Source organism: Hylobates moloch, unplaced genomic scaffold, assembly GCF_009828535.3.
Source record: "Hylobates moloch isolate HMO894 unplaced genomic scaffold, HMol_V3 SCAFFOLD_15, whole genome shotgun sequence".
Classification (NCBI taxonomy): Eukaryota; Metazoa; Chordata; class Mammalia; order Primates; family Hylobatidae; genus Hylobates; species Hylobates moloch.
This window is the reverse complement of record NW_026652290.1, coordinates 43,914,425-43,936,821: the sequence shown is the minus strand read 5'-3', so window position 1 is coordinate 43,936,821 and position 22,397 is coordinate 43,914,425. Positions and strand designations below refer to the sequence as shown.

Sequence of the window (22,397 nt, the reverse complement as noted above, 5' to 3'; positions counted from 1 at the left end):
TTAATATTGTTAAGACAGCCATATTCCCCAAATTGATCTACCAGCTCAGCATAGTCTCTATCAGAATCCCAGGTGGTTTCTTTGTAGAAATTGACAAGATGATCCTAAAATTTATATGAAAATTCAAAAGACTCAGAATAGCCAAACAATCTTGAAAAAATGAAAACAAAGCAGGAGGACTTTCACTTTTCCATTTCAAAAGCTACTACAAAGCAATAGTAATTATGCCAGTGTGGTACTGACATAAGAATAGACATACAGATCAATGAAATAGAATTAAGAGTCTAGAAGAAGCCCATGTGTCTATGATCTATTGATTTTTTAAAGAGGTGCCAAGACCATTCAAATGGGGGGGGAGGGGAGAAATAGTCTTTTCAACAAATGTTACTAAGATAACCGGATAGACACATGCAAAAGAATGAATCTGGACCCTTACTTCACACCATGTGAAAAAAAATGAACTAAAACTGCATCAAAGACCTAATGAAGGGTTTGGTGGTGATAAAGGGTACAGTTATTCTTTTCAAAGTGATGAAAATGTTCTAAAATTGATTGTGGTGATCATTGCACAACTCTACGAACACATAAACACTATTAAATTGTATACTTTAAGTGGATAAACTATATGGCATGTTAATTATTCTCAATAAAACTGTTACAAAAAATAGCAACACAAAAATATGTAGAATACAGCTAAAGCACTGTGTAGGGTAAAATACATACCTTAAAAGCTTAGAAAAGAAGAATGGGCTAAAACCAATGACCCTAAGCACCTACATTAAAATACGAAGAGACAATTGAACACATATTATTTAGAAGGAAAGAAATAATAAAGAGAAGAAATCAATGAAATAGAAAATTAGTTCATTAATAGAGAAAAATCAATAAAATTAATATTCCTTTGGAAAGATAAACATAAATGATAAACTTCTGGCTAGACTGATGAAGAGAACAGAGAAATGCTACAAATTGCCAATAACAAGAATGCAAAAAGGAATATAACTACAAAGTAAGAACAAATTTGCCTACAAATTTGACAACTTAGATGAACAGGCAAATCCTAGCAAAACACAAATTACCAAAATGACTTAAGAAATCAGAAATCCTGGCTGAGCGCGGTGACTCATGCTTGTAATCCCAGCACTTGTGGGAGGCTGAGGTGGGTGAATTATGAGGTCAGGAGTTCGAGACCAGCCTGGCCAACATGGTGAAACCCCGTCTCTACTAAAAATACAAAAAATTTGCTGGGCGTAGTGGTGGGCACCTGTAATCCCAGCTACTCAGGAGGCTGAGGCAGGAGAATTGCTTGACCCAGGAGATGGAGGTTGCAGTGAGCTGAGATCACACCAGCACGCTCCAGCCTGGGCAACAGAGTGATACTCCATCTCAAAAAAAAAAAAATGGGATAATATATATATATATATACACACACACACACACACACACACACACACACACATATACACACACACATATATATACACACACACACACACATATATATATATATGCAATCTAATAATGTATTTTTAAAAATACATCATGACCTTGCAACACAAGTGCAGGCTGGGTGACAGAGCTAGATCATGTCTCAACAAAAAACAAAACCACCATGACCTACTATCCAGGAATTATTTTTTAAAGCAATGTATTAGCCAGTTTAACAAACTAAAAAATTAAAGTGATATGACCATCTCAATAGCTGCAGAAAAAGCATTTGATAAAATTTTATACCCATTCATGATACAAACTCTAAGTAAACTTAGGCCAGGCATGGTGGCTAATGCCTCTAATCCCGGCACTTTCGGAAGCCGACGTGGGCAGATCACCTGAGGTCAGGAGTTTGAGACCAGTCTGGCCAACATGCCAAAACCCCATCTCTATTAAAAATACAAAAAAAATCAGCCAGGCATAGTGGCAGGCACCTGTAATCCCAGCTACTTGGGAGGCTGAGGCAGGAGAATTGCTTGAACCTGGGAGGCGGAAGTTGCAGTGAGCCGAGATCACGCCACTGCACTCCAGCCTGGGCGACAGAGCAAGACTCAGTTTTGGGGGAAACACACACACACACACACACACACACACACAACTTTAAGTAAACTTGTAAGAAAAGGGAATGTTTTCAACTTGACAAAATGCTTCTGCAAGCCCAGCCAACATGGTGAAACCTTGTTTCTACAAAAAATGCAAAAATTAGCCAGGTATGGTGGCACACTCCTGTATTCCCAGCTACTCAGGAGGCTGAGGTGGGAGAATCCCTTGAACCCAGGGGGTGAAGGCTGTAGTGAGCCGAGATCGCACCACTGCACTCCAGCCTGGGCAACAGAGCGAGACCCCATCTCAAAAAAAAAAAAAAAGCTTCTACAAAAAACCTGCAGCTAATATCATATTCAAAGATGAAACACTGAGTCCTATTCCCTTATGGCTATATATGAGGCAAAAAATATCCACTCTCACCACTTTTATTCAATACTGTTATTTGAAGTACTAGGCAGAAGAAAAAGGCGTTCTGAGAAGAGTAAAAGAGAAGAAGTAAAACTGTCTTTATACATTTAGGTCATAATTGCATATGTAGAAAATCCTTTTAAAATCTACAAAAACCTACTAGGACTAAAACACTGAATTTAAACAATGTTACAGAATAAAAGGTCACAAAATTCTATTCTACTTTTGTGTATAGGCTATCAAAACCTGGAACATAAAATTCAAGAATAAAATATCATTTTTACATTGGCATTGTAAAGACTCATGAGATATTCTATAAGAGCCATAAAAAACCCCATGAGATAATATGGGATACATTTAACAAAATATATTTAATACCTATACACTGAAAAGTATAAAACATTGTTGAGAGAAATAAAAGACCTGCCTAAATAAATAAATAAGTGGAAACACCATGTTTATGGATTGGAAGACTCAATATTGTTGAAATCTTAACTCTTCCCATACTGATCTGTATATTCAAAATAATACTAATCAAACCCCAAGTAGGTTTTTTTTTCTGTAGAAAATGATATGCTCATTCTAAATTTATGTGGAAATGCAGAGGACCCATAGTAGCCAAACATTTGGGGAAAGAACACATTTGGAGGACTTAACTAGCTCATTTCAAGATCTACCATAAAGATATATTGATCGAGTCACTCAGTTACTGGCTAAGGATAGATGTATACCCAGAAGAGAGTATAGAAACAGATCCACACATATATGATCATTTGATTTTTGTGAAAAATGTGTAGATAATTCAATGATGAAATAAGTCTTTTCAATAAGTGGTGCTGGATGACTTCATATCCGTATGGGAAAAAATGAACCTTGACCCTTATCTTACATCATATGCAAGTATTAATTCAATTGTAGCATAGATCTAAATATAAAATCTAAAAATATAAAATTCCTAAAAGAAAGTCTATGCACCTTGGTGCATGTGAAGATTTATCAGGATATAGAAGTACAAAGTATAAAAAGAAAATTGGTAAACTGGACTTCATCAAAAATGTAAAACTTCTGCTCTTAGAATGATTTTATTAAGAAAACAGAAAGGCAAGCCAATGACTGGGAGAAAATATCCAAAATCTAAAGTGTTCAAAAAATATCTACAATTTAATAACAAGATGATAAACATGCCAATAAAAAGATGGGCAACAGATTTGAACAGCTACTTCACAAAAGAGATAGACTCATGACCAATAAGCATGTGAAAAGCTATTCAACATCATTTGTCATGAGGAAAAGGTATACTAAAATATGAATGTGATAACTTTACTCATCTATTAACAATACCAAGTGTGGGAGAAGATTTAGAGCAACTATCACACAGTGCAAGCGGGAGTGTGAAGTGATACAACCACTTTGTTTTTTGTTTGTTTTTTGTTTCCATCTCCTCCAGCATTTATCCTTTGTGTTACATTTTGACGGATCTCCTCTGTTGCCCAGGCTGGATAAGGCCACCGTCACGCACTCCTCCAGGTTCACCATCCTCCTCCGACTACAGGCGCCCGCCACCATGCCCGGCTAATTTTTTTGTATTTTTAGTAGAGATGGGGTTTCACCCTGGTCTCGATCTCCTGACCTCGTGATCCGCCCACTCGGCCTCCCAAAGTGCTGGGATTACAAGCGTGAGCCACTGCGCCCGGCCCAATTATACTCTTTTAGCTATTTTTAAATTACAATAAATTACTGTTGACTACAGTCACCCTGTTGTACTATCAAATACTAGATATTGTTTATTCAATTTGTCAGATTTTACAAAGTTAAGCATACTTACCATATAATCCAGCAATTCCACTCCTAGTTATTTATCCAAGAAAAATGAAAACTTACATGAACACAAAGACTTGAACACAATGTTCACAGAAATTATATTCCTCATGGCCAAAAACTAGAAACAACCTGTTATGGACAAAACTGTGTTCCTTCCAAATTCATACATTGAACCCTAACCCCCTAGTGTGACTATATTTGGAGACAGGACCTTTAACGAGGTAATTAAGGTTAAATGGGGTTATAAGGATAGGATCCTAATCCAACATGACTGGTGTCCTTGTAAGAATAGGGAGAGACACCAAGGATGTGCATGCACAGAAGGAAGGCCATGTGAGAATGTAGCAAGAAGGCAGACATTTGCAGACCAAGGAGAGAGGCCCCAGAAGAAACCAAACCTTCCGGCACTGTGATCTTAGACTTCCAGTCTCCAGAACTGTGAGAAAATCATTCAGAGGGAAATAAACAAATCCACAATTACAGAGGAAGATCTTAACATGTCTTTCAGTATTTGAGAGGTCAAGAATACAAGTATAGTAAGGATTTATAAGACTTGACTGACACTATTAACAAGCCTAATCTGTAAATATATATAACATACATATATGTGTCCACGAAGAAGTGAGCACAGATGCTTTTCAAGGTCATGTAGAATATTATCAAATATTGATTACATAATCTGCCACTAAGCAATTCTTAGCAGATAACAAAGAATTAATTATCATAAGCCATTTTATCTGATCACAATATTAGAAACATTAGACAATAAGATATTAGACACAACAAAGTAAAAATAGACTAATAACCTCAAGTCCCCTGTACATTGGAAAGTTTTTTAAAACTTCAGGTCAAGTGTGGTGGCTCATGCCTCTAATCCCAGCACTTTGGGAGGTTGAGGTGGGAGGATCACTTGAGGCCAGGAGATCAAGACCAGCCTGGGCAATATAGTAAGACTCCACTGCTACAAAAAAATTAAAAATTAGCTAGGTGTGGTGGCTCACACTTGTAGTGTTAGCCACTTGGAGGCTGAGACAGATGGATCACCTGTGCCCAGGAAGTGGAGGCTGTGGTGAGCTATGATTGTACCACTGCACTCCAGCCTGGGAACAGAGTGAGACTCTGTCTCAAACAAACAAACTTTAGTAATTAAAAATAAATCATAATGAAATGAGATGATATTAAAAACTGAATGGCAATGAAAGGATTATCTCAAAACTTGTGGGCTGCAGGTGGCTGCACCCCAAAAAATAGAAATTTCCAGTCTTCAACGCATAGAAAAGAAGTAAAATCATGAAATGTGATACATTTATTCTAAAATTCATTTGAGACAGTTTAATAAGGACCAACTACAGTCCAAATAATTTGAGGGAACACTAATTCTTCCAGATATCAAGACTCAACATAAAATTATAATAGCTACAAGAGTGTTTATTGACAAGGGGATAAATTGACCAATGGAGCAGAATATATGGGAACTTATTTTTATGACAAAGTAGACTTGACTTATATTTCAGAGAAGAAAGGACAATGGATATCTATACACAAAAATAAAAATTATATGTCTACTTCAAACTTCACAAAATAAATCTCAAGTAGGTTAAAGTCCTAAATGTAAATGGCAAAATTTCACATACTTTCAAACATTTAGAAGAACTTTTAAATGAAAATATAGGAAAATATCTCTCTGGCCTTGGGATTATATAGGATTTCTTAAAGAAGACATAAAAGTATAAACTATATAGGAAAATATTGATAATAATTATGAGTATATCAGAACTGAACATGTCTGTTTATATTGCAAGGAAGGTGAAAAGACAAGCCACAGACAAGGACAAGATAATTTTAATATCTTTAAAAGGATTATTATCAAGAATATATAGAGAATTCCGTTAAAAATCAATATGAAGGCAGGGCGTGGTGGCTCACGCCTGTGATCCCAGCACTTTGGGAGGCTAAGGTGGGTGGATCACGAGGTCAAGAGATCAAGACCAGCCTGGCCAACATGGTGAAATTCCATCTCTACTAAATACAAAAAAAAACTAGCTGGGCAGGGTGGTGCGCACCTGTAGTCCCAGCTACTTGGGAGGTTGAGGCAGGAGAATCACTTGAACCTGGGAGGCGGAGGTTGCAGTGAGCCAAGATCATGCCACTGCACTCCAGCTTGGTGACAGAGCGAGACTCCAACTCAAAAAAAAAAAAAATCAGTATGAAAAAGATAAGCTATGCAATAGAAAAATGGCCAAAGTTTACAAAAATTTCATTCCAGAGAAATTCAAGAAAGCGTTCATAGAGGAAGAATCCTAAATGGCTAAGAAACATGAAAAGGTCCTCGACTTCACTTGTAATCAAGGAAGCACAAGACAAAAAGTATGGAAAAAATTGTCTGACAATATCGAGGATTCATATTTGAGAAAATAACTCATGATTTCTAATGGCAGAATGACACTTTAGAGAACAATTTTACAAAAACTTAGAAGAGTTGAAATTGCACATATCTTGGATCTATTCCAGGCATATAGCTTTTTAAAATGCACTTCCAGGCATAAATATAGGGAAACATGTAGTCAAAGGGAAATGTAAAAGGTTTGATGCAGTGTTTTATCACAGAAAAAAAGTGAAAAAAAATTACCTTTCCTTCAATATGGGAATGAATTTAAAAAAGGAAATATGTATACAATGAATATATGCAACTGTTTGAGTAAAGCAGTACACTATATATATCAAGATAGATGTGTCAAAATTATAATATTGAGCAAAGAGGGCAAGTTGCAAGTGAATATCTCCAACTATGTTTGTTATCACTTAAATAAAACCCAAAGCATACCGAACAACATTATACATTATTTGTGGGTGTAAGCTTGTAGAAAAAGTATAAACATATGCAAAGGAGTTAGACACACTGACAGGAAAGTTATGCACACCAGCAATTAGGGAGGTAGGAGGGAAAAGGATGAGATAAGTTTCATCTGTAATGTTTTATTTCTTTAAACAAGGAGACATTTGAAGCAAATATGGCAAAATGTTAGTATCCTTACATGTGGGAGCTGGGGATATGTTTATCTGTTTTGTTACTTTTGCACTTTTTTTGTATGTTTGAAATAGTTTCTAATTTTAACAAATGCTAATGATTGTTCTAGATGTAGGGTCGATAAGAGATTGTAGAAGAATCGAAGTATAAGGAGAATGGTTAGCATGCTACAATTCACAGTATATTTAAGTAATTTAAGTGTTTGTTCATACATTTAATTTATGGAAGGCCAAACAAAACTCTTTTAAGTATGATGCAGGATGTGTTATAAGCATATTTTTCCAAACTTACTTGCTCAACCTCTCTGTTGAGGGAATCTACTTTTTCTTTTAATCTGTTACCCTCTGCCTCAGCAGTGATAAGTTCCAGTTTGAGGGTATTGTTATCTGCCTCTGATTGATGGGCTTTATTTTCCCAGTTTTCAGCATCTTCATTGGCTTTTCGAAGTTGTTCCATCATTTGCCGGTTCTCAGATTCCTGAAAAGCAAACTTTAGCTATTACTTTAAAATGTTCAACATATGATAAAAATTAAACATTATTATCCAAGTCATTGGGAATTCACTTGCCATGAGAAGCATTTATAATAGAACCCTGAGGAAATGTATCTATACTCTTAGTTTAGAAAACAGGTCATCCTGTAATTAACAAAGACAGTGCAATCAGGATCTGCCCTGGCTCCTGAGTAACACTCAGTGAACACCAGTAAATAGTAAATTTAGGTAAATTACTCTTTTCTTCAAGACCTGAATGAATTTGTTCTTATATTTCCTTTTGTTCGAAGTCCTCCACAGCCTGCTTTTCCCATATGTCTGCTTACTGACTACTTGCTGGTCTGGATTCTGAGCCTCTGACCTTTTGTACTGGTGTATTCCCTTGTTCCTGACCAATTTACTGGGTTGTGCTGGCTACAGAGCTTCTGAGTACTTGCATATTTTAAGTGTCAACTTCTGATAATTTCCTGTCTGGTGCCTGCCTTTTATTCATAGCCCCAGCCTTAATTACCTTGATCATGAACTGTTCTATGAGTATCTTTTACCTGCTAGTCTAGTAACTTTCCCTGACAGTCTAGTAACTTTCCTGAAATTGCTCAGAAGTAAACTATCAAACCTATGCCAATAAACACTAGTCGTAAATATGCATTCATGTATAAATTGAGCATACAATAAGAACCAGATTTTTTAAACTTTCAAAATTCTATCATGAGCAGAGTAACTGAAGTAGGGTCTGATTTCTAGTAGGGAAATAAGGAGGGAAAAAAATTCAGCTCCACAAACAATATAATAGACCGAGTAATCATTATTAGGCTATTTTTAAAAACATTTTATTATGGTTTGGTGAATTCATTCTAAAAAATTAGTTGTAATTTTGGTAATTTTTCAAAAGGCACTAGATTTCTTTCTCTCCTGTTAATAAATAGTGCACGTCCCTATCAGAAACCCTGGGCTAAATAAAATGACCAAATTGCAATAAATAATGTCTAATACTCCTTTCAAATCAGATAAGCCATCTCTCGATTATGATTACTGGTGGAAATTCAGCTAATATTGCCACCTTGTGGCCTCTAATATGAAAGATCTTTGCCAAGTCTGTGTTAGTCAACAATATACTAAACTACCTATTGGCTTTCAAGATTCAGATACTCCAAATATGTCAGCAAGAACCTGGTATGTGTTTTCTATGATTGTACTAACAATCATAGTTGTGTACAGAGTATGTACTTGGAGGGTGCTCGTACAATATACTTAAACGAATTGTATTCACATCGATCTTACCCTCTTTAACTTTGTGCATTACTTACTGTCTATGTCATTCACTTAAAACTGCCTTACAGCTTTGTGTTGTTAGGTGTGGATGTAAAGCCTCCCCAATAACACCTTGTATTTCTCTAAAACAGGAACCATTTTGATATTAAATTTAGTTCTGTGACCAGGTAGTACATTATTCAAAGTGAAAAGGGATTCCATAGAATGTCTCTCCTGTCCTCCAACCACCCAGTGCTCCCTCCTTCTTGGCAAGCAGAAAGCATATTTTACCCTTTTTCATATCCTCCCATAGAGGCCAGAGCAGTGTTGAGCCTGAGAGGCAACACTATAAAGAAAATGAAACTGTTCTTTGGTATTCTCTATTTCCTGCTTTCAGGATCTCTTTACTTCTATATGGTGCCTCCCCTGTATCCACAGCTCCCTCTGGCCACCCACAAGTCTCACTGCAGCACTTCATAGGCCTCAGCTGGAATCCTTTGCATTTCTTGCCTAAATTATGGTTACAACCTCTTCTAACTGCTCTCTCCACTTCTGATTTTGTTACCCTTCTGGTTTATTCTTGACATTTCCAAAATAAACTTCCTAAAAGGCAACCCTTAAATAACTTTTATGTTTTAGTTCTAACAAAAGCTTCTGAAAATAGGGTTCAAAGAAGGTCTTTCTTACCTCTCCTTTATCATCCACTTGTACACGCTACTCTACCTACAGGACCTACTTTTTCCCCTACACCTTTGCTCATGTTGTTCCCACTGCCTGGCAGTCATTCTGTTTCCTCTCCGTTTTTCATCTCTGGCACTCCAGCACCTAGCACACTGCATGAATGAGTGAATGAGTGAAGTACTCCACACTACTTGATGGTCTATCCCTATCAACATGGATCCGTAGTTCATTCTCTCCAGGCCTGCATCCATCCAGTGTTATGCAATCTCATAAACAAATTCATACTAGGATGCTAAAATCCCCAGCACTTTGGAAGGCCAAGGTGGGAGGATCACTTGAGCCTAAGAAGCTTGATGTGTGATGTCTGAAAATATAATACTAGAATCTAAAAGTTCTAATCCTTAATGGTGGAATTTCAGGTAATGTTACCAACAGACTAGGGAGATAAAGGGAAGAGTTTAACACTGGCTGAAAGTTTACTATGTTAACTGTTGTTCTGGGCTGGGTGCAGTGGCTCATGCCTGTAATCCTACCACTTTGGGAGGCCGAAACAGGTGGATCACTTCAGGTCAGAAGTTCGAGACCAGACTGGCTAACATGGCGAAACCCCCATCTCTACTAAAAATACAAAAATTAGCTGGGCATGGTTGCATGCACCTGTAATCCCAGCTACTCAGGAGGCAGGAGAATCGCTTGAACCTGGGAGGCAAAGGCTGCAGTGAGCCACGATTGCACCACTGCACTCCAGCCTGGCAATACAGTGAGCCTGTCTCAAAAAAAAAAAAAAAATGTTGGCTCTGGATATTCGTTTATTTATTTCTGACCTATTGTAGAATAGATTCAGATGGCTCACTGTGCTAGGTGTTTTAAATTATCTCACTTACTTGGGTGTTCTTCCCGATTACAGATGGGAAGAATCAGAGAGGCTGAGTAGCCTGCATAAATAAAAAGCCTTCTGTTCATTTATGGTATTATATTGCTGGAACCTTAAAATCAAGAAGTGTAGGAAACCACATGCTTTTCCTACACAGGCTGCTTGCTGCCTGAAAGCAAGGATTACAATTTAGAAATCCTTAGAATCTCTTCTGTCTCAAAGCCCTTAACAGTACTATGCATACCATAAATAAGTGTTCAAGATATGTTTGTAGACTGATATGAAATGATAAAATAGTGTAGGTGGATTGATTATTACAATAGGTATAGTGTTACCTACATACCACTCAAACCATTAATGGGAACATCCTCCCTCAATTTTAGATAATATTTTACCAATAGACAAATCTAAAATCCTCAGTAAAGCTGCCTGTTTATTCCTGAGTTGCCACACATGCACCACACTTATTGGAGTCATCTGATGTCACATACATGTGCCTGGTCAAATGATTGCTAACAGAGAAGTGTGAGGAGAACCATCTGCCTTGTGGTCCTAAAAAAAAATAGATGGCCCCATAACAGGGTAGTCAGTTCTGATCTGCTACATAATCAGGTGGAACCTCTTTTGTCAGAGGTTTGTAACTGGAAACCCCACCACTTTCAATTAATTATAAGCGAGGTCAAATTGATTCTAGCCCTTTGTCCATCATCCAGTTAGGAAGATTCTGCTTGTCTAGAGTGGGAGAGTCACAAAACAAAAGGGGCATATTCTCGAGGCATCTTTCTGAACATTATAAATATGTAGTGAACCCACCATTGTCAAAACTAAAATATACTATGTATTCAAAAAAGCTTTGATTTACCTGTCGCTCTGAGTATACTCAATTCTAAATTAACTCTAGTGAAAACTAAGTATCATGAGCAAAAAGAAAAAAAATACATACTTCAGACTTTAATATAGTCTTCAGCTTGTTAACCTCCAAATTAGTATCTTGAACCTTCTGTTTTATGTCATTAAGTTCATTATGAGTGTCATTCAATTTTTTGGACAGTGCCTATGAAAAAAGATAGGTATATTTGACTATGAAAAATAAAAAATTTCTATATCTCAAAAATACCATAAACAAATTTTTAAACACTTGGAACAAATAAAATTAACATACCTAATACATAAACTCATATAAAAAAAGAAAACACATGAGCCCAATAGCAAGTGGGCAAATGACCCAAACAAGCAATTCAAAAAAGGAAGCATAAGTAGATAAGACCTGAAAAAACTAAACTTTACTAGCAACTGAAGATATGCTAATTAAAACAACGAATTACTGTTCTGCTTATCAAATTAATAAAGATTTAAAGCTATTCAGCTATGGTAAAGAATGGGCATTTCCATATACTACTGGAGTAAATGTAGATTTGCAGAAAGCAAATCTGTGATCAGGTATCTGGTGATGTATCAAGAGACAATTTTTTAATGCTCATCAAAACAAGAAAGACAAAAATGTTGATTATTGTTGAAGGTGGGAGTTGGCACATGGGGATTCATTATATTTGAAAATGTCCATTTACATTTTTTTAATTTAAAAAAGAAACCTCAGCTGGGTGTTTTTCCTGTAATCCTGGCACCTTGGGAGGATCACTTGAGCCTAAGAGTTTGAGACCAACCTGAACAACATAGTGGGAACCCAACTCTACAATAAATAAATAAATAATTAAAAAGAAACCTCATAATCTGTGATTCAGTCTGAAATGAAATCTAATAAAATTTAATGAGACGCTATCATTAAGGCATTATTTGTTACAGTGACAATATTTATTCACATTATGTGAATCATGCAGTAAATAATAGTATACCTACATAGTGGCATAACCACATAATGGAATATTACATACCTATGAGAAATGTTTGGAATGATTTTTAATAATACAGGGAAATATTTGCCTATGTTAAGTGAAAAAAACTGTGCTAAAACACAAAAATATCTCCTTATCCCAATTTGTTAAAAATTGTGGTATCAAGGATAAAATTTTTTAAAGTTTCCACTTTCTAGTCTTCTGCAATACTGGTTCTTAACCTGTGGTCCACAGAGAGAGACCTCTCTTCTACCTTGGGCCTATGACCATAATGAAGGAAAAAACTACTTTTGAACATATGTAAATTGTTATGACAACAGTTTTCTTCTGATTATAAAAAAATGTTTACAAAGTTTGAACAAGGCAGGAAAATGCTGACAATATTATAGTAAGGTAATAATAGCTATAAAATATTTATTGAGTGATATACTGGACAGTACAGTAAGTGCTTTCCAGGTATAGTCTCACTTACTAACCATTTTTACAGATGCTACAGAGACTCAGAGAAGTTGGTTTATATGATCACACACACGCAGAGAGCGAGATTCAGCCCATGTGAATCTTACTCGACTCTACTGCTTCTTCATGTTGAAAAAAGTATGATATAAAGTGATAGGTGATTTTATCCCACTACATTAGAAAGTGTGTAGAAAAATAGTGTTAAAATTTTTAAGTGCACTGAATAGCAATAAAAAAAATATGTCAAATGTAACAGTAACTGAGTGTTAAAAACGTGGGGGCTTTTCTAAACTCTTAACTTTTTGTTTAGAAAAAATACTTTCTATAATAAGCTTCTATTTCTAAACGAATCAAAAAAATAGAAACTAAATTTCTAGGTTTTCATAAATAAGATATATCCACCTTTAGCCCGTATGCTCTAGCTGTAAAGAGTACACAAAGGCAGACCTTACAAATTCCCATCTTTTGGTTTTTATTGCTATCCATTAATTTTTTTAATAAACTTTTAGAATAGTTTTAGATTTACAGAAAAGTTGTGAAGACAGTATAAAGGGGACGTCTATTGTTAACATTTTACATTAGTATGGTACATATGTCACAATTAATAAGCCAATATTGACACATTATTATCTAAAGTCCACATTTTATTCAGATTTCTTTCCTTTTTACATAATGTCCTTTTTCTGTTCCAGGATCCCATTATTCATTAACTTTTAAATAAAATACTTTAACATCTCAGATAATTTTTTATGATTAGCAAAGTATTATAGCTTTATAGCTGTTTAAGTAAATTAATAATCTTTAACAGTTAAAGACTACAGACTTTCAGGATGCAAACTAAACACACTGAAAGTGGTATCAAAATGGGGAAGACCATTTGGTCTTAAAAATTTTGAGAAGGGAAGAAATTTTCCAAATAGGATTTTTAAATGTTCAAGTTAAAATAAATGTTACTGGAAATGAGAACTGCAGATTAGACTTAAATATATTGCCTTGGGGAGAAAGAGTAATTATAAGAGGAACTTTCCTAAAAAGAATCACAGTGCTAATGAGGACCAAAAAACAAGGCACAGTCCATACATTCGTACTTAAAACAGAATAATACGTAGTCCATTTTTTAAAAAAAACCTATTCTTTAAGGTTTCTCAAGGTTTTTATTCTCATTTGTTGATTATTCAAATATTTATTCTTCAGCAAGGAAGTACTAAGGTTTAATACAAATATAGCCCTGTTCTCTCTTTTCTTTAATATTTAACCCTTTGTGTCTGAGAATTCCATTTGAAAATTATGTGGCCTATTTTGCTATTTTTTTTTTTTAAAAAAAAGGCTAGTTCCAGTGTCTGAGCTCTTCTATAAAGTGAAATGAGGGCTGTTCCTCACAAGAAATTCATATTTTTTTTCTTGGAGAAAATGATTCTAGGAACAAGTGTACCTGGTTTTCTTGTTTAGCGTTAGCAAACTGTTCTTGGAGATTGTCCTTGTCATGAGCCAAGATATCTCTTTCCCTGGTGATCTGGGCCAGCTCATCATTTGTCTCATCCAATTGCCGACATATTCTGGAAATGTCTTCTTCACACATAATTAGGGCCTCAGCAGACTGTCTATTCCACAAATCAAAGAGTACATAAGAAGAGACATTTTACTGAAACAGAGCAACAAATTCTCACAAGACAGAAGATGGACAGTTAGCATGAAAACGTCTGAAGAGATTTTAAACATGTTTGAATTTATAGGAATAAATACTGCAAAGACAGTGCATTAGAGTTTCTCAATGTTGCCATCATTTCACTATGAAAAGGATACCAAGTATACATAATAGTCAATGATTTGCCAAATACTTCAAAACTTCTGACATCAAGTATTAGGAAGGCTTTCATCCTACCTCTGTTATGGCTTAGTCTCCTTTACAGATTCCTCTTCCTCTGCCCGCTTAAAAGTTAATGCTTTTCAGGGCTCAAGCCTTAGCCTCCCAATTATTCTCACTCTAACCCTTCTCTCAGACAAACTCTATTCATATCCATGGTTCCCAACCCCATCTATACCCAATGACTCCAAAATAATTATCTCCAGTTTTAGCCCCTCTGTTATACCCCAGACTTACATTTACCTGCTTACTAGACATGTCTACAATAAGGTCCCAAAGGTTCTTCAAATTCAGAGGTAAAATCATTTTTTCTCCTCATACTTTCTTCATGTTCAGTATTCGTCCCTGGCCAGAAACTTGGCATTTTCCTGGTGTCTCTCCTTCATACAAAAGCACTTCACTCCTTCTGTCCTACAACTCCTAGACCCCAATTTATCACCACCTCTTCTGCTTAGGTATCTTTCTAACACAAAAATCTCCTCAGAATTCTTTAATAATTATTGTCCAAAGGATATAACCAATACTCATTTGTCTATAACACAAGCCTCTGCCTGCTTGTTTAGCCTCCTCGCTTCACTTCTCCCCTCACACTCTAGGTTTCAACAACACTCACCCACTTGTAGGTCAAGAGGCTTGTGAACATGATCTGTGGTTCTTTGCTATTCTTTCTATTTTAAATGCCCTTTCCTTCCCCTTATTTTACTTGGCAAACACCATCCCCTCTTTTAGTTCCCTAGACAGACTTAGGCCTCCTTTGATGAGAGAGCACCTTACACGTATCACTGAGCCCCTTGTTTCTTACTATCTTTGTACCTAACATGGTACTTGGCCCCCCAGTAAGTGCTCAAATATTTGTTGAATGACTGATTTACCTTGATGCCTGTTCCGTATCAGCAATGATATTCTTCATGCTTGAAATGGTCTTTTCCTTGAAAAATAATATATTAAATAAAAAAAATCTTAAGCTGTTACTTCTGTTAAAATTGAATGAACAAAAAGAGAATTTCCCTTTCCCTTTAGGTTTCCATTTGGTTTTAAAAACATGTATGTCCTATTCTTTTCCACACTTTAAAGCCTAGTATATCAATGTGAATATTTGCACTGGGTAAAAATAGATTATGTTCATTAAAGTAAAGGCTATACTCAGGTGTAATTATATGAGATCAGTATATCAAATTCTTTGTTAAAAGATATTTTGTGCAGTCACCCAGAAACACAAGAACCCTACAACCACCTGTTTTTGGAGGCAAACCAATGGTTTGGCATTGGAGTATTGGCATTTTATACTGGGATTAGAACTGGTTCTCTTGCTCACATTCTTTATGTTATAAAACCCAGAGAAGCCAATCATGTATACCTAAATTTAGTTTTTAAGAATAATTTTAAGTATATTATTTATATTAGCCAGCAACAAAATCTTCAAAAAGCTGTTCCAATCCAATTACTTATAGAAGTAAGCTACTGATATTTAGGTGTGAGCTAATAAGGAGGTAAGCATTAGGCCTAGAGCAAGGGTAAGAAAAATAAACTATATTTTCCTTTTTCAAAGGCGTGGTGAGGGAGTAGAAGTAGTGGAGTCAGTCAAGGTAGAAATGGGTTTGAATATCTTAATGCCTTTAATACCATTCCCACACCTCTTTTTAAAACTTCCATTGACCCTGAACTAGTCCAACTATAAACAGATGCTTAGAGCTAACATTAGCCCTAAAAAAGTAAGAAAGTTATTTCACTAAGTAATAACTGGATTTCACCTTGCCCTTTGAATTTTCAAATCTTAAGTAACTAAGTAAAAAGATTTTTAAAAACCCAAACCTACATTTTCCAACCAATTCTGTTCCTCTTTCCTTTCTTTTCTTCTTCTTTTTTTTTTTTTTTTTTTGAGATGGAGTTTTGCTCTTGATGCCCAGGCTGTAGTGCGAGGGAGCAATCTTGGCTCACTGCAACTTCCGCCTCCCAGGTTCAAGGGATTCTCCTGCCTCAGCCTGCCGAGTAGTTGGGATTACAGGCATGCGCCACCATGCCCAGCTAATTTTTTGTATTCTTAGTAGAGATGGGGTTTCACTATGTTGGCCAGGCTGGTCTCAAACTCCTGACTTCAAGTGATCCACCCGCCTCGGCCTCCCAAAGTGCTGGGATTACAGGCGTAAGCCACTGCCCCCCGGCCGTTCCTATTTCTTTAGCGTTAGTTTTACACACATTTGTGTGTGTGTGTGTGTGTGTGTGCGTGTGTGCTATCTTCCCTTATTCATGTGCTCTTCTCCAGGGTATTTTTAGCTACAGTTTCCCATTCTGCTTTCTCATGGAATGGTACAGATTCCACATCTGGCAGTAACAGATACTGGTGTGTTGTTAAAATATACATTAAAAAAAAAGGTTAAACCCCTTCAAGAAGGACAAGCCAACGAAGGAAAAACTAAAAGACAAAATACTCCATAAAATGGAATGTTTACACATTTTTGAAATATAATTTAATACATTTCTAAACAAATTCTGAAAAGCTAGTTGAACTAGTGCTTTTGAAAGTCCTTACTTGAGGCCGAGTGTGGTGGCTCATACCTGTAACCCCAGCACTTTGAGAGGGTGAGGCAGGCGGAACATGAGGTCAGGAGTTTGAGACCAGCCTGACCAACATGGTGAAACCCCATCTCTACTGAAAATACAAAAATTAGCCAGGTGCAGTGGTGGGCGCCTATAATCCCAGATACTCAGGAGACTGAAGCAGGGAGTCGCTTGAACTCGGGAGGCGAGGGTTGCAGTGGGCCGAGATTGTGTCACTGCACTCCAACCTGGGCGACAGAGACTCCGTCTCAAAAAAGAAAAAAGTCCCTTCTTGATTAACCTTAAAATATGTTCGATAAGCCTAAAAAGGGCTTCGCTTTATCAATATAAGTGCATCTTAAAAAAAAAAATTCTCTAGAAACGTTGTAAAGTATCCAGGGCAACAAAATTTCTGGGTTGAATCTAATAACATATACTCTTAGCCTATTTTTCTCTTAATATGACCCTAATACCGCCATTTCTCAAATGTACCATCATTCCTTGTACAACCTCAGTATGTTCTAAGACATATTCCTTGTACAACTTCAAGGTTTAACAATTTTTTAAAATAATATTTAATATTCCTTATTCAACCTCATATGTTGTCCAACTAGGGATGTAGATTCATGTTAACTGTCAAAATTCAGTCTGGACAGGATGGTGCTAAGTATATTTAGAAAAAATAAACAAACTATAACCTTATTCAAATAATTCTGGCTTTTCTTACCCAAAAATCTATGAAGTTGCTATTGAGTTTTCTAACTTTAATTGGTAGCAAGTAGCAAAACATCTTTTTAAACCATAGATACTAGAAAAAAATCACTTTGTTCACTATAATGTAGACTTCTCCATGCTAATTTATTTCTGTAATCTCTATATGAACAGTATTAGTTTTCACTGAGCGGCCTTTGTTAGTTCAGCTCTGAGATATTATTTATTGTAGAGAACATTTCCTCTTTTGATTGCCTAACACTACCTTACAAGTTATTTTCCCTACAGAGGATGGATGTGTTTACTTTCATAAAATCTTATACAAAGTTCTTGATTTTGAAGGAGACTTGTAACTCAACATTGCTTGTGAAGGAAATATAACATTGATACAGTTCGCAGAATGGAAGAAATGTGAAATATTAGATATAGCACAAGAAAATGAGATTTTGAAAGATGTGAAGAATTTTGCTTCTAAATGTTAGTGTTTTGAAAGGAAATCATGCTTAAATATTCAAAAATGTTTTGAATATAATGAGAAGCAAAATTCCACCTAAAAAACCAAAAATTTCAAAACAATGAGTCAGCTTTTTCCACAAGTATTTATCATCTCATGCCCTTTGATGACCTCAGTTATGTTCATGATTCCCAAATCTATTAACTTTAATTAAATTTTCCTCCAAACCTAAAAGTCCAAGAGCCTTTGAATATTTCAATATTTGACCTACATATCCCAAAGACAATTCAAACTCAACATGTCAATAACTTTCCTTTCTAAGCCTGTTCTAGTTCCTGTTTCTTCCTTCATACATAGGAACTATCCATGTGATTCTTAAGTCAGAAAACACACATTGTCAATTTTACTTCCTTAAGAGACTATTTCTCTCACTGATACTCCTACTATTCTAATATAGGTCTCAACACTGTTTTCTTAACTAGTGTCCCTGTCACTACTCTCATTTCCCTATAATCTATCTTTTATATGAATTTACAAATGCCAGAATATTTGTTATAAAATAAAGACCTAATTGTAACACTTCATTATCATTATTTCAGTGACCCTCTGTATCCATGATGATAGAGTTCACACTCAACATCACATGTACTTTTACGATTTTTTTGCTTAACTGTCCCATCTCTTCATATATCTATATCTATATCCCATAGAGATACATATGAAGAGACGGGTTATATACATATATATACACACATATATACACACACACATACACACACTGTAAGGTTGCAAGGAGCATCACAGCAGAGAAGGGACTGTATGCCTATCCCATCTTTTCTTTGCCCTCCCATATCTATCTCTCTACAACCTGTTCTCTGGCCATGCTAAACTATCAGGAAATCTCATGAAATTCTCTCAGGAAAGCCACTGGACTCTCACTTAAGCTGTTCAACCTGTCTGGATCACCCTTTCTCATTGTCTTCTTCTCCTGACTACTATCTAGTCATTCTCCTGACTACTATCTAGTCATTCAAATATTCTCCTGACTACTATCTACTCATTTTTCAGGGTAGTCCAGGCACCATCACTTAATGGAAGATTTTCCCAGACCTTCCTCCTCCCTTAACCCAATTCCCAGGCTGACTCAGGTGTGTTTTTGCCCAATTCCAACACCACATTGTGCATATGTCATTATGGCACTTAATATATTCTATCATAACAGTATCTTTATCTCTCTCCTTATTACACTAGAGGCTTTGAGAAGGCAGACCATTCACCTTTTTTTTTTTTTTGAGACAGAGTCTTGCTCTGTCATGCAGGCTGGAGTAGGATGGCACAAACTAGGCTCACTGCAACCTCCACCTCCCAGGCTCAAGTGATACTCCTGCCTCAGCCTCCCAAGTAGCTGGGACTACAGGCGTGTGCCACCATGCCCCACCTCACCCTCAGTTTCTAACATAACACCTGGTACATGTCAACAAATGTTTGTTGAAAGAATGAATGGATGGGTGGAAACATAAATTAACGAATTAGTTACCTTAGAGCAGGGAAAGCCCTTATTCCAATGATGCAGCTTTTGCTTAAGATACTTGTGAAAACAGCTAAGAATTGCTTTCAGAATCAGTTTATAAGCTAGAAAATAATATCAGTATCTCTGCCTTGTTGGCAACACCTTTTATTTATTTTATTTATTTATTTTTGAGACAGAGTCTTGCACTGTCACCCAGGCTGGAGTGCAAGGGCCTGATCTTGGCTCACTGCAACCTCCGCCTCCGGGGTTCAAGCGATTCTCCTGACTCAGCCTCCTGAGTAGCTGTGATTACAGGTGCCCGCCACCACGCCCGGCTAATTTTTTGTATTTTTAGTAGAGACGGGGTTTCACTATGTTGACCAGGCTGGTCTCGAACTCCTGACCTCGTGATCCGCCCTCCTCGGCCTCCCAAAGTGCTGGGATTACAGGCGTGAGCCACGGCACCCGGCCTGCACGCCAGCGGCAACATCTTTTTCAACAACAACAAAAATGTGGGATAGAGGTTATCATCCAGCTTTATTCCCAGCCCTACATGATCTATTCTCAAAGCCTGAGGATGATGTAAAAATGTGCTCCTAGGGCAGGGTGCAGCGCTCATGCCTGTAATCCCAGCACTTTGGGGGTCGAGGTGGGCAGATCACGAGGTCAGGAGATTGAGATCATCCTGGCTAAGATGGTGAAACCCTGCCTCTACTAAAAATACAAAAAATTAGCCAGGCGTGGTGGCGGGCACCTGTAGTCCCAGCTACTCTGGAGGCTGAGGCAGGAGAATTGCTTGAACCCGGGAGGCGGAGCTTACAGTGAGCCGAGATCGTGCCACTGCACTCCAGCCTGGGCGAGGGAGCAAGACTCCTGTCTGAAAAAAAGAAAGAAAGAAAGAAAGAAAAGTGCTCCTAGTTCTAAACACAATTACAAAGGGTAACTACCTGAAAATATGCTTTTAAGAAGAAATCAGTCTCACTACTTTATTGTCATGCTTTATATTTTGATATCTGAATTCGTTCTTGTCAGTTGATGTCAATTACTAATTCATGATAGAAAAATAATCTTAAAATATTAGCTACTGGATTTGTACACATGCTTCCTAAGACTATCTTAAAATATTTCAAAGTCAGATTTTGAAGTTTCAACTCTCTAGAAAAAAATTTGAGAAAATTTGAATATTTTATTCAGATTCTAGTTCTTTTAAACCATAGTTTAACATTTAACATTTCATTTAAACGTTTCTTATAAACCACAGTTCTCAGAACATACTTTCATTGCCAAACTCTGTCCAAGGGATGCAATATTCTCAGATTTTTTATCCAAACACGCTTGCAGGCATTCCTTTTCTTTAGCCAGATCATTGAGGGTTCCACCAAGAATGCTGATTTCTTCTCGCTGTGCAATATTTTGCCTTGTAAAATTATCTATATATGCAATCATAAAAGTGTTGTTTTAATCAAAATAAAATCTTTTTTTCTATTTCAAGCAGATTATCACACTTTTTGAAGTTCTCCTTACTTCTAATGTATATTATATTCAATTACTAACAATGAGTACTATACCCCAAATTTAAAAATTTTTTGATTAAAAACTACAGTGAATCACAAAACTCTAAATGATGCATAAACACAAAGGCAAAATACCAATGAATTAGAATAGTGAAGGAAAGCTCTATATTGCAAGTTCTCAAAGTAGATTTACATGTATGATGGGAAAAGACAGAGTGGGTGGATGAAGTAAGTGGAATATCAAAACAATCTGTGGCATTTCTCCCCTGTAGTTTCCCCTCCCCTCCCTCTAGCCTAGAATCACTGTTGTATATAAAGCTGGTAACAAATCTTAATAAAATATTCAATTAAGTCATCTTAAAAGTAAAATGTCTTCTAATATTCTGAAATTTCTAAAGTAGTGTTATAAAAATTCCTAGGAAAAAAAATCATCCCAGGAAGTATGATTCAATTTGTGAGAACTCTTGCAAGCCAATGTCAATGTTGAAGGCCTGAATGATTGGTACAGAAGAATAGTTTTCAAATTGTGGTTTCTCAACCAGCACCATCAGCATCACCTGGGAAATGTACATTCTTAGGCCTCTACTCCAGACCTACTGAATCAGAAATTCTGGGGGAGGGCACAGCAATTTATGTTTTAAAAACTCCTCCTTTCCCCACTGATTCTAATGTATAATGAAGATTGAGAACCACTTGTCTAGAGTAGTTTACCTACTGTAGGTATTAGATTTACCTACAGAAACTGATAGAGACACAAAAGCTCTGCTCCTAGCCTACTTCAAGGAGGCTGGCTCCAATGATCTTTATTAGCTCTCAGGGTGATTCTGACACAGATGAAAGTTTGAGAACCACCGCTCTAGAGCTCTACAAGGGAAGCTCTGTTAGACAGACTTCTAGGTTAA

The 22,397-nt window shown here is 36.5% G+C and overlaps 1 protein-coding gene across 2 annotated transcripts in view; it reads right to left on the bottom strand.

Annotated features, from left to right (window-relative positions):
* The window catches only part of TSGA10 (testis specific 10), a 145,601-nt gene that overhangs the window by 58,054 nt on the left and 65,150 nt on the right, over positions 1 to 22,397 (bottom strand). For both annotated transcript variants that reach the window (XM_058428415.1, XM_058428414.1), the window contains exons 9-13: positions 21,257 to 21,411; positions 15,641 to 15,696; positions 14,337 to 14,505; positions 11,536 to 11,646; positions 7,586 to 7,771 (exon numbers count right to left, since the gene is read on the bottom strand). In XM_058428415.1, coding sequence (XP_058284398.1) covers positions 7,586 to 7,771; positions 11,536 to 11,646; positions 14,337 to 14,505; positions 15,641 to 15,696; positions 21,257 to 21,411 — 677 coding nt within the window. The remainder of the gene's footprint in view (positions 1 to 7,585; positions 7,772 to 11,535; positions 11,647 to 14,336; positions 14,506 to 15,640; positions 15,697 to 21,256; positions 21,412 to 22,397) is intronic.